This window comes from Dendrobates tinctorius, unplaced genomic scaffold, assembly GCF_039654945.1.
Source record: "Dendrobates tinctorius isolate UK_male_01 unplaced genomic scaffold, ASM3965494v1 ptg000223l, whole genome shotgun sequence".
Classification (NCBI taxonomy): domain Eukaryota; kingdom Metazoa; phylum Chordata; class Amphibia; order Anura; family Dendrobatidae; genus Dendrobates; species Dendrobates tinctorius.
In genome coordinates, this window is record NW_027361890.1 from 8,428,571 (window position 1) to 8,443,931 (window position 15,361).

At 41.9% G+C, this 15,361-nt stretch overlaps 1 protein-coding gene across 1 annotated transcript in view; it reads right to left on the reverse strand.

Annotated features, from left to right (window-relative positions):
* Window positions 1-230: 230 nt before the first annotated feature.
* AAR2 (AAR2 splicing factor) overlaps window positions 231-15,361 on the reverse strand; it is a 43,385-nt gene continuing 28,254 nt past the window's right edge. The window contains exons 3-5 of the mRNA XM_073555304.1: window positions 10,664-10,881; window positions 9,159-9,388; window positions 231-2,604 (exon numbers count right to left, since the gene is read on the reverse strand). Of these exons, the coding sequence (XP_073411405.1) occupies window positions 2,380-2,604; window positions 9,159-9,388; window positions 10,664-10,881 (673 nt within the window). The 3' untranslated portion in view covers window positions 231-2,379. The remainder of the gene's footprint in view (window positions 2,605-9,158; window positions 9,389-10,663; window positions 10,882-15,361) is intronic.

Genomic DNA, 15,361 nt, shown 5'->3' on the forward strand with positions numbered 1-15,361 from the left:
TACTGCTTTGCACACTCTTGGCATTCTCTTGATGAGCTTCAAGAGGTAGTCACTGGAAATGGCTTTCACTTCACAGGTGTGCCCTGTCAGGTTTAATAAGTGGGATTTCTTGCCTTATAAATGGGGTTGGGACCATCAGTTGTATTGTGCAGAAGTCTGGTGGATACACAGCTGATAGTCCTACTGAATAGACTGTTAGAATTTGTATTATGGCAAGAAAAAAGCAGCCAAGTAAAGAAAAACGAGTGGCCATCATTACTTTAAGAAATGAAGGTCAGTCAGTCCGAAAAATGGGGACACTTTCAGAGTTTTCCCAAAGTGCAGTGGCAAAAACCATCAAGCGCTACAAAAACTGGCTCACATGAGGACCGCCCCAGGAAAGGAAGACCAAGAGTCACCTCTGCTGTGGAGGATAAGTTCATCCGAGTCACCAGCCTCAGAAATCGCAAGTTAACAGCAGCTCAGATTAGAGACCAGGTCAATGCCACACAGAGTTCTAGCAGCAGACACATCTCTACAACAAGTGTTAAGAGGAGACTTTGTGCAGCAGGCCTACATAGTAAAACAGTTGCTAGGAAACCACTGCTAAGGACAGGCAGCAAGCAGAAGAGACTTGTTTGGGCTAAAGAACACAAGGAATGGACATTAGACCAGTGGAAATCTGTGCTTTGATCTGATGAGTCCAAATTTGAGATCTTTGGTTCCAATCACCGTGTCTTTGTGCGACGCAGCAAATGTGAACGGATGGACTCAACATGCCTGGTTCCCACCGTGAAGCATGGAGGAGGTATGATGGAGTGGGGGTGCATTCAAAACTGAAGGCAAACTGAACCAGCATGGCTACCACAGCATCTTGCAGCGGCATGCTATTCCATCTGGTTTGCGTTTAGTTGGACCATCATTTATTTTTCAACAGGACAATGACCCCAAACACACCTCCTGGCTGTGTAAGGGCTATTTGACCAAGAAAGAGAGTGATGGGGTGCTACGTCAGATGACCTGGCCTCCACAGTCACCAGACCTGAACCCAATCGAGATGGTTTGGGGTGAGCTGGACCGCAGAGTGAAGGCAAAAGGGCCAACAAGTGCTAAGCATCTCTGGGAACTCCTTCAAGACTGTTGGAAGACAATTTCCGGTGATTACCTCTTGAAGCTCATCAAGAGAATGCCAAGAGTGTGCAAAGCAGTAATCAAAGCAAAAGGTGGCTACTTTGAAGAACCTAGAATATAAGACATGTTTTCAGTTGTTTCACACTTTTTAGTTAATTATATAATTCCACGTGTTAATTCATAGTTTTGATGCCTTCAGAGTGAATCTACAATTTTCACAGTCATGAAAATAAGGAAAACTCTTTGAATGAGAAGGTGTGTCCAAACTTTTGGTCTGTACTGTATACCGTACCTACGTTACTGATATTGCTGCCTATGAGTTGTTAGATTACATGTACAAGACACAATGACCAATTACTTCATCCCTCAGTCACGGCAGGAAGCTCCATGGGGATGCTAGAAATAAATAGGGCAGTGTACTGTAGTATTTTTAATTCTTTTACCATGCAGCTCCTAATTGCGTAAAAAGAACAGGATAACATCCCTAGCTTTCCTTATAAGAGATCCTAAATCAAAATGTAAAGATGAGATGAAGAACTTTCTGAATCTCCCTTGGTTAATATCACTGTAAGGTGGTGTTGTACGATATCAGTATGGTTTCAAAGTGACAGGTGTGAAATTCTTCAAAGGATGCGAATTCTGGGAATTGCTTCTCGCCTTTTACTAGCTATACATATATGACCCAGGATACAAGCTCTGATATAAATCTCTCTTAGAGGATGAGTGTATATAGACCTTATATCCAGAACTACCTGCAGTGCTTACCTATCTCGCTGACATAGGCAGTCTTGAGGCCAAGAATACTTTCCGTGCATGAATGATATGTACAGTATACACTATCCTGTATGTCACAAGGTTTCGCATTTTTAGGTAAAGCAGCGCCCTCTAGTGTTTATCAAGACAGGAGCAGTTCTGTACATTTTTATGTTAGGACAAAGCAGTAAACCCCAAGGTAAGTTCAGCTGTGTCATGTCCATGCTAAGAATTACAAATTTGGTATATCATACCATCCATTTACAAATGCATGCGTCTGTTTGGCATTCTGTACCATATATAGGCAAGTACTTCACAATACCCCAAAAAAGGAAATTGTTGGGCTGTGGTTTGTGTGGTAAACAAATCACATACTGTACATAACTTCCACTTAGGATATAGTGCTGCTGTCGTACAAACTATGGCAAGATTCATAATTTACTTATTCTGAGCCAAGGTTCTCAATACCAGAGCCGCAAAAGGGTCATCACCAGCTGTGCAGTGGCCCAATAAAAACTATGAAGGAAAGGGAATTTCCACATTTGCTTCCACATGTGCAGTTTGGTCTGTATTAATAGTGTTTTCCCAGCCCTCCGGCAGCTGAACCACTAACGGCGCACAATCCAGAGGTTCCTCTTCAAAGTCCCACTTAAGCCTCTTGGTGAGATGGTCACGGAAGCGGAGAGCTTTCTTCCTCAGGTCTTTATTTGTGGATGGGGTACACAGAAAGGAGAAGAGAACCTGTGGAATGAGATAGAAGAAGAGACTGTACAATTTGGGAAAGTTCAGTCTCAGATTCAGTGGTGTCTGACTACAACAAGCCCTACTAATAATATAAACTCGCCCATTCAAATCAACAGGTCCATGAAAAACAAGACAACACGTGCCTTCTGTGTGTCACCCAAGTAATGCCTGTTTACTACTGTTTCATGGGTAGGGAGAGCTTGGATACTTTTTTTGCATTAGAGAAAAACAGATGTTACACAAATGATAAAATCAGACAGCGCTGGATCACAGTTTCAGCGTCAGTCTGCTACTTATTTTGTTTTATCAAGTAAGAGAAAAACGGAGCTTTAAATAAGGCCTATTTTGTTGATGAGCACTGATTAAAGCTGGATTACTGGGATATTTACACAAGCCAAAAAAAAAGTAGGGGGTTGTCCAGGCCAATTATACAACTAGGGAGGCAGAGTAAAATGCTAAAACCCAACATTGTGTAATATACTCCCTATTCGGATTCCATTCTGCTGAATACACCCAGCAATCAGGTGACCACTCATAAGCTATTTGCATAGGTCATATGGGAAAGAGGACCCCTTGTGTTTCACCACAGGAGGTTGCTTGCTCATTAGCCACCTTCTGTGGCGAAACACAAAGGGTCTTTTCCATATAATGCTTTTCTGAGCCAGTTTACCTGGCAACTGACAATGCACATGGCCTTTTATCGCATATATTACTTATTGTCCTTTATATATTCTTTTAATATAACATTATTTATTGTCTGCACACATGCATTGAACCTCTCTGCTTTGCGGAATACTTTTGGACATCACTTTACAGGTATTGTCCATTCATACTTAACTCAGATTTCCTTCACATTTACATGGTTCTATTGGTTATCATGCCTGTTATATGAGTTGTATTCCCTTTGCCAATTTTTGGCTAGGAAACAATCAAAGCCACGATTGCGCAATTTTAAATGTTTTTATTTCTCTTGTCTAAGCTTCTGTGTTTGTTATTAAATAAGTATTTACACTGTTCAAATTTAGGAAGTGCAACCTCTTTTTTTTTTTTACTTTTTTTACTCAAAATGCCATTGTCTTACATGTACTTTGGGTAATATTCCATTAATATACATGTGATGTCTACTCTACTACTACTTTTTTTGGTAGTAGAAGAAAAAGTGGTCAGCATGACACTGCAGGTATGCAAATTGGAATGCAGTACCCAGGCTAATGCGATTAATCCCCAGTCCTCACAGTTTTAAGTGTCCCTTAAAAACGCAATTGTTCAGACTGGCCTATCGCCTCAATGCACTAACCTAAATATCCCTGTGTGGCTCATTTCAAAAATTTTTTTACCATATCCATGTTCCTCGCATCATGTTCTCACATGCTTTTTGCGGTTAATAGCCCTCTGTGTCTGTACTGTTATATATTTAGACTGTTAACTGGTTCATGCAGCAACAGGAACACCCGATTCTTACACTAGGGAAGTTCCAAACCATAAAAACAATATAAGCAATTGTTACCATCCACCTTTCGTGTCTCCCTTTTTCCCTTATAGATTGTAAGCTTGCGAGCAGGGTCCTCATTCCTATTGGTATGTGTTTAGATCTATGTGTTTATTGCTATGCTGTAATGTCTATTGTCTGTAAAGTGCTGCAGAATATGTTGGCGCTATACAAATAAAATTATTATTATTAAATTGCATGAGTGGTCGCATGACGATCCCCTGGGATTGTGAAACAGGGGAATCTCAATAGTGAGCACATGACACAATGTTCTGATTCAGCACAGTACTCTCCTCCCTTCATAGCTCTATATTTGGCCCAGATAATCCCATTAATATAATTGTTCTGTCCCCAAAGAGCAACAGAACTTTAATGCCAGCATAAACAATCTGATCACTTGAAAGGTGGATGGTGGCATTTTTCCTTGAGCCTACAATTGGTAATGAGTAGAGTTGAGCGATACCGTCCGATACTTCAAAGTATCGGATCGGAATGGATCGGCCGATCTTTAAAAAAAGTATCGGTATCGCCGATTCCGATACCGGAAGTCCCATTCAAGTCTATGGGACTTCCGGTATCGGAATAAGAAAAACCCTGTTTTTGCCTTGTACAGCCTCTCTGGGGTCTGTACGGGCCTTTCGGGGGGCTGTGTCGGCCTGCCAGGGGGTCTGTGCAGGCTCCGGTGGTCTGTGCCGGCCTGCCGGGGGGCTGTGCCGGCCTGCCGGTGGTCTGTGCAGGCTCCGGTGGGCTGTGCCGGCCTGCCGGGGGGCTGTGCCGGCCTGCCGGTGGTCTGTGCAGGCTCCGGGGGGGCTGTGCTGGCCTGCCGGGGGGCTGTGCAGGCTTCGGGGGTCTGTGCAGGCATCGTCCGATGGGACTACAAGTCCCATCGGGCGATGCCTGCTACCATGACAGTGATTGACACATTAGCCAATGATGGGACAGTAGTAGTCCCATCATCCGGCTAATGTGTTAAATGTTAAAAAAAAAAAAAAAATACTACATACATACTACATACATACATACTACATGCTACATACATGCTACATGCATGCTACATGCATGCTACATACATACATACATGCATGCTACATGCATGCTACATGCATGCTACATGCTACATACATGCTACATGCATACTACATGCTACATACATACCACATACATACTACATACATACTACATGCTACATACATACTACATATATACTACATGCATGCTACATACATACTACATGCTACATACATACTACATATATACTACATGCATGCTACATACATACTACATGCATGCTACATACATACTGCATGCTACATGCATGCTACATACATACTGCATGCTACATGCATGCTACATACATACTACATGCTACATACATACCACATATATACTACATACATACAATACATTCATACAATACATACATAGAAATACAGTACAAATAACATAGAGTAACATACTTACCAATACTTGTCACATTGTTCCCCGAAGCCATTGTCTTTTCCGGAATAAATATTAACATAACAAACCACAAAAATACTCACCCACGATCCGAAGCAGTCCACGAGTGTGTCCCACGACGATCTTGGGTAGAGAACTGCAGCATAAGATGATGCTGCCGTTCTCTATGGGCTGCAGGAATCCAATGACGGAAGGTAGGTATCCTTCCGCACTGTATTCCTCCGCCACTTAAAAAAAAAAAAAAGTCCCTAGTCTCACTTTATGCCATTGCTGCGTGGGAAATTCCCACATTTACTACATGTATGTAGTATGTATGTAGCATGTAGTATGTATGTAGCATGTAGTATGTATGTAGCATGCATGTAGTATATATGTAGTATGTATGTAGCATGTATGTAGCATGCATGTAGTATATATGTAGTATGTATGTAGCATGTAGTATGTATGTAGCATGTATGTAGCATGCATGTAGTATGTATGTAGTATGTATGTAGTATTTTTTTTTTTTTTTTTAACATTTAACACATTAGCCGGATGATGGGACTACTACTGTCCCATCATTGGCTAATGTGTCAATCACTGTCATGGTAGCAGGCATCGCCAGATGGGACTTGTAGTCCCATCGGACGATGCTTGCACAGACCCCCGGACATCAGCACAGCCCCCCGGCAGGCCGGCACAGCCCCCCGGCAGGCCGGTACAGACCCCCACAGGGTGCACAGACCACCAGCAGGCCGGCACAGCCCCCCGGCAGGCCGGTACAGACCCCGGGCAGTCCACACAGCCCCCCGGCAGGCCGGCAGAGACCCCCGGAAGGCCCGAAATGACGGCGCATCATGATGCGCACACACCGCGCATCATGATGACGTCAGGCTGTCAATCAACTTTGAACTTCCGATTCCGATGCCGAATTCCGATATTGAAAAAATATCGGAAGTCGGTATCGGAATTCCGACACAGCAAGTATCGGCCGATACCCGATACTTGTGGTATCGGAATGCTCAACACTAGTAATGAGCGATCTTATGAATGCTCGATCAACAATTATTTGCCCATGTAAGTCTTAAAGGGGTTGTTTCATGAACAAAATTCATGTTAATAGATCTTGGAATAATAACATAACCACAATTTGATGTGTTGAAAAAAATGTTCCTGTGCCGAGACAATCTTACAAATGTGCCCCTGCTGTGTACTATATAATTGCTGTATCTGATCATGCAGGAACATGGTCTGATAATACCACATCTTCTGGTCAGGAGAGGACACACAAGAGTATATAGACATATCTTTGTTGAAAAAGCTAGCGTGAAACGTGCAACAGAGCTGCCCCCTGGGAATCGATCTTTGCACTTGCATTGTACAATGGGTGAGTGTTATGTATTATGACTTAAAATAACTCATAATATTAGTGTGCGCTTGGAACACTCAAAGAAGTGGGAAATTTAAATTAGGTGGTTATAGAAAAAAAAACAACCTCTTATAAGTGTTCTTTATGTAGCTGGATAATAGCGAGAAAATAGCAATTAGAAATAGATGATTGTAAGACCTCAGAAGAAGCGCTTAAGGGAAAAAAAAAATAAATAAAAAAAAAATAAAAAAAAATAATATATATATATATATATATATATATATATATATATATATATATATATATATATACATACGCTGGTGGCAATCTTAGTTCCAACCTGAACAATCATTAAAAAGGCGTGAGTGAAGGTAAAAACCTAAAATCATGAACAGGTTATATACTGCAGGGTACTTCTTCCTGATAGCAGCTTAAAAAAAAAAAAAAGTCAAAGTCAAATTGCAGCCTGTGAATGGCTGTGCAGAGTAGCCGCAATAGTAAATGCACAAGTCAGAGAGCGGTACCTGTAAAGATAATGCGATGCGAAGTCCTCACTCCAGTAAGCGGTGCAGGTTAAAATAGCGCTTTTTGCTCCAGCGCTTGGAAAAAGAGGGGGGGGGGGGGGGGGGTTTGTACACAGGGGTATGGACGAGTTACAGGGGCTTCCCCGGCCGGTGGCAGCCTCCTGTCAGTGTACCTCCAGCTGTGGAGCAGACGTGAGCGGCCTCTCGTGCTCCGGGCGTCTGTGAGCTGCTCCAGGTGTACAGGACCTTCGTGATGCGAGTCAGCACATGACAACGTCGGTTTCACTTGCTGGTGGTTGCGGCAGGGACTAATGGACTTTCCAACATGTTTCAAAGACTAACTGTCTTCTTCCTCAGGGATTATGTATTATGACTTATTTATGCACGTGCACTTTATTATCGCTTTTCAGTTTGCTACCTGCATTCAGCAACAACATTTAGAGAATAACCTCAGCACAAGCACTTTATTACTCCCTCCTATTAGGGGGTTTTTTTTTTTTGAGTGATGTACTCCTCCATATGGAAATTCTCACTTTATGAACTATTCTATTCTTGAAATTATGTACCGTTAATGATAAGCTCGGTGCCCAGTCTCTTTATTCCCAGTGTGATTTGGAACTCCTCTTTATCTACCTCTTGTCACCAACCTTTGTTTTATCAAATATAGTATAGTTATTTTATATACTCCAGTTCCTTTCATTGGTTATATCTAGTGAAGAGAGTATACTCGTTGCTCGGGTTTTCCTGCTCTGGTGACCGCCGAGTATTTTGGCGTGCTCGGAGATTTAGTTTTCGTCGTCTCATCTGCATGATTTAACAAACAGGCATTCCACACATGTATTCAGGCTGTCCAGCAGCTGAAAATCATGCAGATGAGACAACGAAAACTAAATCTCCGAGCACGCCAAAATACTTGGAGGACACCTGACCATCAAGTATACTGGCTCATCACTAGTTATATCTACTTTGGTGTTTCTTCTATAAATGCATCCACTATAATTAGATCTCATAGGTAAAGAGCAATCCCAATAACAGTCTCCCATCTTCCTATTAGGCTGTGTGCACACGCTGCGGATTAGGTGCGGTTTTACCTGCGGATTGCTCTGCGGTTTTGCCCTGCGGTTTTTTATCTCCTCAATGGAGGAGATGGCAAACCGCAGGGGAATCCGCAGAAAGAATTGACATGTCAATTCTTTCTGCGGATTGAAAACCGCAGATAATCCGCGCGGAAAATTCCGCACCGTCTGCATTGCGGTTTATTTATTCCCATAGGGAATCATGGTACTGTACACCGCAGCAAAAACTGCAGTGGCCAAAACCGCTGCGAAACAGCAGCAAAATCCGCAGCATGTGCACACAGCCTTAGTGTTCCTGTGAACCTTTTAAAAACAATATACAGACATAACATGGGATTGCAAATTATTTCATCGAGGTAAAACATTTTTAAAAAACAGGCAGGAAAATGATTTATGTCACAAAACTGAATCAGCTGTGATCCGTGCTGTAATGTCTGTATACTCTTACTTCCTTCCCTGCCCAGGAGTTGTGGTATGATCAGACCATGTCTCATCAATTTTGAAAACTATTATTCCAAGATGTATTGATTAAAATTAACTTTCTGGGAAAACCCATTTAAGGTCTAAGGAGAGTTGAGTCTAAACATATTTTTTATAATGATAGTTACTGCCAACACAAAAAAAAGGAAAGAACACAGCTCACGGGATTAATTTACCTGCAAAGTGCTTGTCAGGAAGTTGTTCTGAGATACAATGTCTATGAAGAAGTCTGTAGGAACCTGGGCCAGCTGGTGATACAGGACAGAGATGACCTCATTGTACAGATCTGGATGCTGCATGGAGAACGTCTCTGCACGGCACAAAAGATTCAGCAGATTCTTCCACTGTTCAAACCCCTCATAGACATTACCAAGAAGGAAACACACGAAGGAAAACTGCAGCTCAGCTGAAATGGAATGAACAGGAGGATTTAATAAGACAACTGACATTGCCACAAAAATATTAGTGTCAAAGTTATAATTACTATTGTTAAAGAGTAACCATCGTTTCAATTCATAAATCAGTAGTGCACATGAAAATAAGTAATATATCCTATCAGAGAAATCTGCTTCTTTCTCTGCCAAAATGGATCAGTCATTATAAAAACTCTCAATTCTGGGGTAAAGTGTGTATTCAGTGAAGACTTTCCCATTACTGAGATAGAATCTTGTCCATAGCAAGAGGGGGGGAGCTCTGCCTGTAGCCCCTCATAGCTACATAGAATCTTATCCATAGAAGCCGCCATCTTCTCTCTTAGTAATGGGAAAGTCTTCACTGAATATACATTTTACCCCAGAATTGAGAGCTTTTATAATGACTGTAAAATTTTGGCAGAGAAAGAAGCAGATTTCTCGGATAGGATATATTACACAGTTGCTTATTTTCATTTGTGCTACTGATTTATGAAATAAAACGTAAAATAACTGTTAACCTTTAAAACAATGAGGCTAGCTCATTGCAAGCATATCAGCAGGGCTGTGGAGTCGGTAAGCCAAACCTGCGACTCCGACTCCTCAATTTCCCTTACACCGACTCCGACTCCAACTCCGACTCCACGACTCCGACTCCCACACATATTGCTTTTATTTAAGTGAAAAATTTATTGTAGTACAATGTGAACCTCAGACATTTAATCATTTTTATGATCCAATAATCAAGATATTTAGATAGAACAGAATATATATTGGTGTACTACCCGGTTTTCATTCTTTTTGGTACAGATACGATATGGATAGACAGATATGGATAAATGGATAGATAGAGCAGATTTCTAATCTGCTTTTGCTATTGAAAACATTATCTATGAGCTCAAAAACCTTTCAGGTGATGCGGTTTTTTAAAAAGATGATCAGCTTTTGCAGCTGAAAAAACGCTGTGTGTGAATGTAGCCTTAGATCAGGAATATAACAGCCATTTATAGGACATTTCATAACTTTCCCAAACTCCTATGAAAAAATATTCAGCACATCCTGCATTGAATTACTGTACCCAATTTATTATATATTTTAGGAGTCGGAGTGGGTCCATTTTATACCGACTCCAACTCCGACTCCACCAAAATGAGCACCGACTCCGACTCCACAGCCCTGCATATCAGGACTGTACATGACACTTGGTCTGCAGCTACAGAACTAGACTTCCATAACAATTTTTAGCAGCTGGATAGTTATTTTTCACTGACCTAGGATCGCCAGTGGATCTCCTGAATAGTTGATGCTGATCAGTTCTCCAAGTGCAAAAGACGAATCCATGCTGTGCTGTGTAATCTCAGCAGGGGTGGCATTCTTTGGGTACATTTTCTCTGGTAACTGGCTGAATCGGATTTCTGTTCCCTCTTTCTGCTTCATTTGCGGAAGCCTGGACAAACCTTCCTTATAATTCTGACAGACAGTGTCATACCTGAGCAAAGAAGGAAAAATGTAACCACATACAAGTTCAACATTGGCTTAATATGTAGAGGATATAGCTGTCAAATACATGTATTTATTTACTCTCTCCTTAAGGGGTTAAGGACCGAGCCACTTTGTAGGTTAATGACGAAGCCTCATTTTCCAAATCAGACAAGTGTTACTTTATGAGGTAATAACTTGTAAGGCTATGTGCACATTTTGGATTTTTACACAGATCCGCAGTGTTTTTTTCCGCACGGAATTGCACCAAATCCGCAATGTATTGCCCAACCAATGTTAATCAATGGGAATCCACAATTGGTGTGCACATGCTGCAGAAAATGCTAGACGAATTCACAGCATTTTATTTTCTGCAGCATATCAATTCTTTTGGCGGATCTGCAGCGTTTCTGCTCCCATTGAGTCAATCAAATCCGCAGCTAAACTGCAGGTGTCTGCCTGTAGCCAGGCATCGTCTGCTGGGACTACTACTCCCATCCAGCTATGTCTGCTACAGTGACAGCTGAGCCGATGATGGGACAGTAATAGCCCCATCATCTGGCGACTGTGTTCAATTGTATAAAAAAAAAAAAAAACCTTCATACGCCCCAAACAGCTAATCCCTGACGCCCTTGATCTCCTGCACAAAAAAATAAAATAAACCAACATATACCTTTCCGCCGTAGTCCACTTAATAACGACTGTCCCACGACGATCTCATGTGTAGAACAGTCACACTGGGAGATGTGACCGCTCTACACGTCTCTGATGACACACTGACAGGAGGAATCCTCCCTCACTGCATCACTGCTGCTGTCAGAGGTCACCAGATTTCGTGCTGTCACTTGCAGCACCGCTGCTTGAGAAAATTCTCACCCAGCGGTAGTGCCGTAAAGAAAGTATGAAGAAGAAAAAAAAAAAAAAAAAAAAAAAAAAAAAAGGGGGGGGGGGGGGGGACCTGAGGGCACTACTAATAATTAGATAGGGGATCCCTAACCACACACTAGGAACATGTGTATTACCAAAAAGAAAAAAGGTAGCATGAATAAGGAAGGATCAGGAAAATCAATATTGCTATATTGATTTTGGTGATCCTTCCTTATACATGCTACCTTTCTTCTTTTTGGTATGGTAGTGCTGTAAAGTGAAAGCACAAACTCCGGTGAACTCTCAGTGATAATTGCTCCTGCAGTGTATTTCCTGTTCGTGTGTCACCGCAGCCTTGAAGAGCAGTCACATCTCTCAATGTGACTGTTCTACACGAGATCATTGCGGGACACTCGGTAAATGGACTACGTCAGACAGGGAGTATTTGTGTTGGTTTATTATTTTATTTTTATTGCAGGAGACTGAGGGATTCGGGGATTGGGCAATGCCATAAGTATGGTTAATTAAGATTCAAAAAACGAGTGTCTCGTTATTTCTAATAAAGGATTTTATTCTGGCTGTGTCATTACTTACCATATAACTATAGGATTAGTAATGGATAGGTATCTTATCGACGCTTCTCCATTATTAACCCCTTTCTGTCATGTGACATACTATCCTGTCCATGTGCCCTGGGTCTTAATTCCCAGGGACGGGATAGTACGTCACAGCGATCAGCGGCGCCCACGCGGACCGCCCGACACGTTAACCCCTTGCACACCGCGATCAAACACGATCGCGGTGTACCGGGGGTTAAAGGGAAGCATCGGCAGGGAGGGGGCTCCCTCCGTGCTTCCCTGAGCCCCCCACAGCAGCGCAATGTGCAGCGCTGCTGCGGGGGGCTCCATCCCTGCAGGTCCCCGAATCCAAGATGCCGACGGGGACCTTCGGGGGCCTGCAGGGAGTTGGCTTCCTCATGCTTGCAAAGCGCAGGCAAGGAGGAAGCCTTGTGCAGTGCCTGTGACAGATCGCTGATCTGTCACAGGACAGTGATGTCCCACCTGGGACAATGTAATAAAGTAAAAAAAAAAAAAAAAAAAAATTCTCTAATAAATTCATTTTTTGGAAATAAAAAAAACCAAACTATAAAAGTACACATTTGGTATCGTCGCGTCCGTAATGACCCGCCCTATAAAACTGTCCCATTAGTTAACCCCTTAAAAAATAAAAAACGAAGCAAAAAATAATTTATCATACCGCCGAACAAAAAGTGCAATAACGCACGAACAAAAAGACGCATATAAATATGCATGGTACCGCTGAAAACCTCATCTTGTCCCGCAAAAAACGAGGCGCCATACAGCGTCATCAGTGAAAAAATAAAGTTATAGCTCGCAGAATAAAGCGATGCAAAAATAATTATTTTTTATATAAAATGGTTTTCATTGCATAAAAGCGCCAAAACATAAAAAAAGATCTATATGAGGTATCGCTGTAACCGCACTGAACCGAAGAATAAAAGGGCTTTATCAATTTTACCGCACGCGGAACGGTGTAAACGCACCCCCCCAAAAGAAATTCATGAAACGCTGGTTTTTGTTCATTCTGCGTCCCAAAAATCGGAATAAAAAGCGATCAAAAGATGTCACGTGCCCGAACATGATACCAGTAAAAGCGTCAACTCGTACCGCAAAATATAAGACCTCACATGACTCAGTGGGTCAAAATATGGAAAAATTATAGCTCTCAATGTGGTGAAGCAAAAACTATTTTTACAATAAAAAGCGTCTTTTAGCCTGTGACAGCTGCCAAATATAAAAACCCCCTTAAATAGTAAATCAAACCCCCCGTTATCACCCCCTTAGTTAGGGAAAAATAATAAAATTAAAAAAATGTATTTATTTCCATTTTCCAGTTAGGGCTAGGGTTAGGGCTAGGGCTGAGATTAGGGTTAGGGGTGTGTTGGGGTTAGGGTTGGAGTTAGAATTGTGGGGTTTCCACTGTTTGGGCACATCAGGGGCTCTCCAAATGCAACATGGCGTCTGATCTCAATTCCAGCCAATTCTGCGTTGAAAAAGTCAAATGGTGCTCCTTCCCTTTCAAGCTCTGCCATGCGCCCGAACAGCGTTTTACCCCCACAAATAGGGTATCAGCGTACTCAGGACAAATTGCAAAACAACTTTTGGGGTCCATTTTCTCCTGTTGGGGGGCAAAAATATTTTTGTGGAAAAAAATGTTTTTATTTTCACGCCCGGGCGTTATAAACTTCTGTGAAGCACTTGGGGGTTCAAAGTGCTCACCACACATCTAGATATGTTCCGTGGGGGGTCTAGTTTCCAAAATGGGGTCACTTGTGGGGAGTTTCAATAGTTTAGGTACATCAGGGGCTCTCCAAACGCACATGACACCCGCAGACCATTCCATCAAAGGCTGCATTCCAAAACGTCACTACTTCCCTTCCGAGCCCCGACGTGTACCCATACAGTAGTTTTCTCCCACATATGGGGTATCAGCTTACTCAGGACAAATTGGACAACTTTTGGGGACCAATTTCTCCTGTTACCCTTAGGAAAATAAAAAATTGGGGGCAAAAATATTATTTTTGTGGAAAAAAAAGATTTTTTTATTTTCACGCCCGGGCGTTATAAACTTCTGTGAAGCCCTTTTTGGTTCAAAGTTCTCACCACATATCTAGATAAGTTCCTTGGGGGGTCTAGTTTCCAAAATGGGGTCACTTGTGGGGGGTTTCCACTGTTTAGGTACATCAGGGGCTCTCCAAATGTGACATGGCATCCGATCTGAATTCTAGCCAATTTTGCATTGAAAAAGTCAAACGGCGCTCCTTCCCTTCTGAGCTCTGCCATGCGCCGAAACAGTGGTTCCCCCCCCACATATCAGGTATCAGCGTACTCAGGACAAACTGCACAATAACTTTTGCAGTCCAGCTTCTCCTGTTACCCTTGGTAAAATAAAAAAAATTGAACCTGAAGTATTTTTTTTTTTAAATATTCAAAAAATTCCTGTGACGCACCTGAAGGGTTAATAAACTTCTTGAATGTGGTTTTGAGCACCTTAAGGGGTGCAGTTTTTAGAATGGTGTCATTTTTGGGTATTTTCTATCATATAGACCCCTCAAAGTGGCTTCAAATGTGATGTGGTCCGTAAAAATAAAATGGTGTTGCAAAAATGAGAAATTGCTGGTCAACTTTTAACCCTTATAACTACCTAAGAAAAAAAAAAATTTTGGTTCCAAAATTGTGCTGATGTAAAGTAAACATGTGAGAAATGTTACTTATTAAGTTTTTGTGTGCCGTATCTCTGTGATTTAAGGACATAAAAATTCAAAGTTGGAAAATTGCGAAATTTTCGCCAAATTTCCGTTTTTTTTCACAAATAAACGCAAGTTATATGAATGAAATTTTACCACTAGCATGAAGTACAATATGTCACGAGAAAACAATGTCAGAATCACCAGGATCCATGGAAGCGTTCCAGAGTTATTACCTCATAAAGGGACAGTGGTCAGAATTGTAAAAATTGGCCCGGTCATGAACGTGCAAACCACCCTTGGGGGTTAAGGAGTTAATCCATGGGCTTGATATCACCAGACAATACAAAGGTGA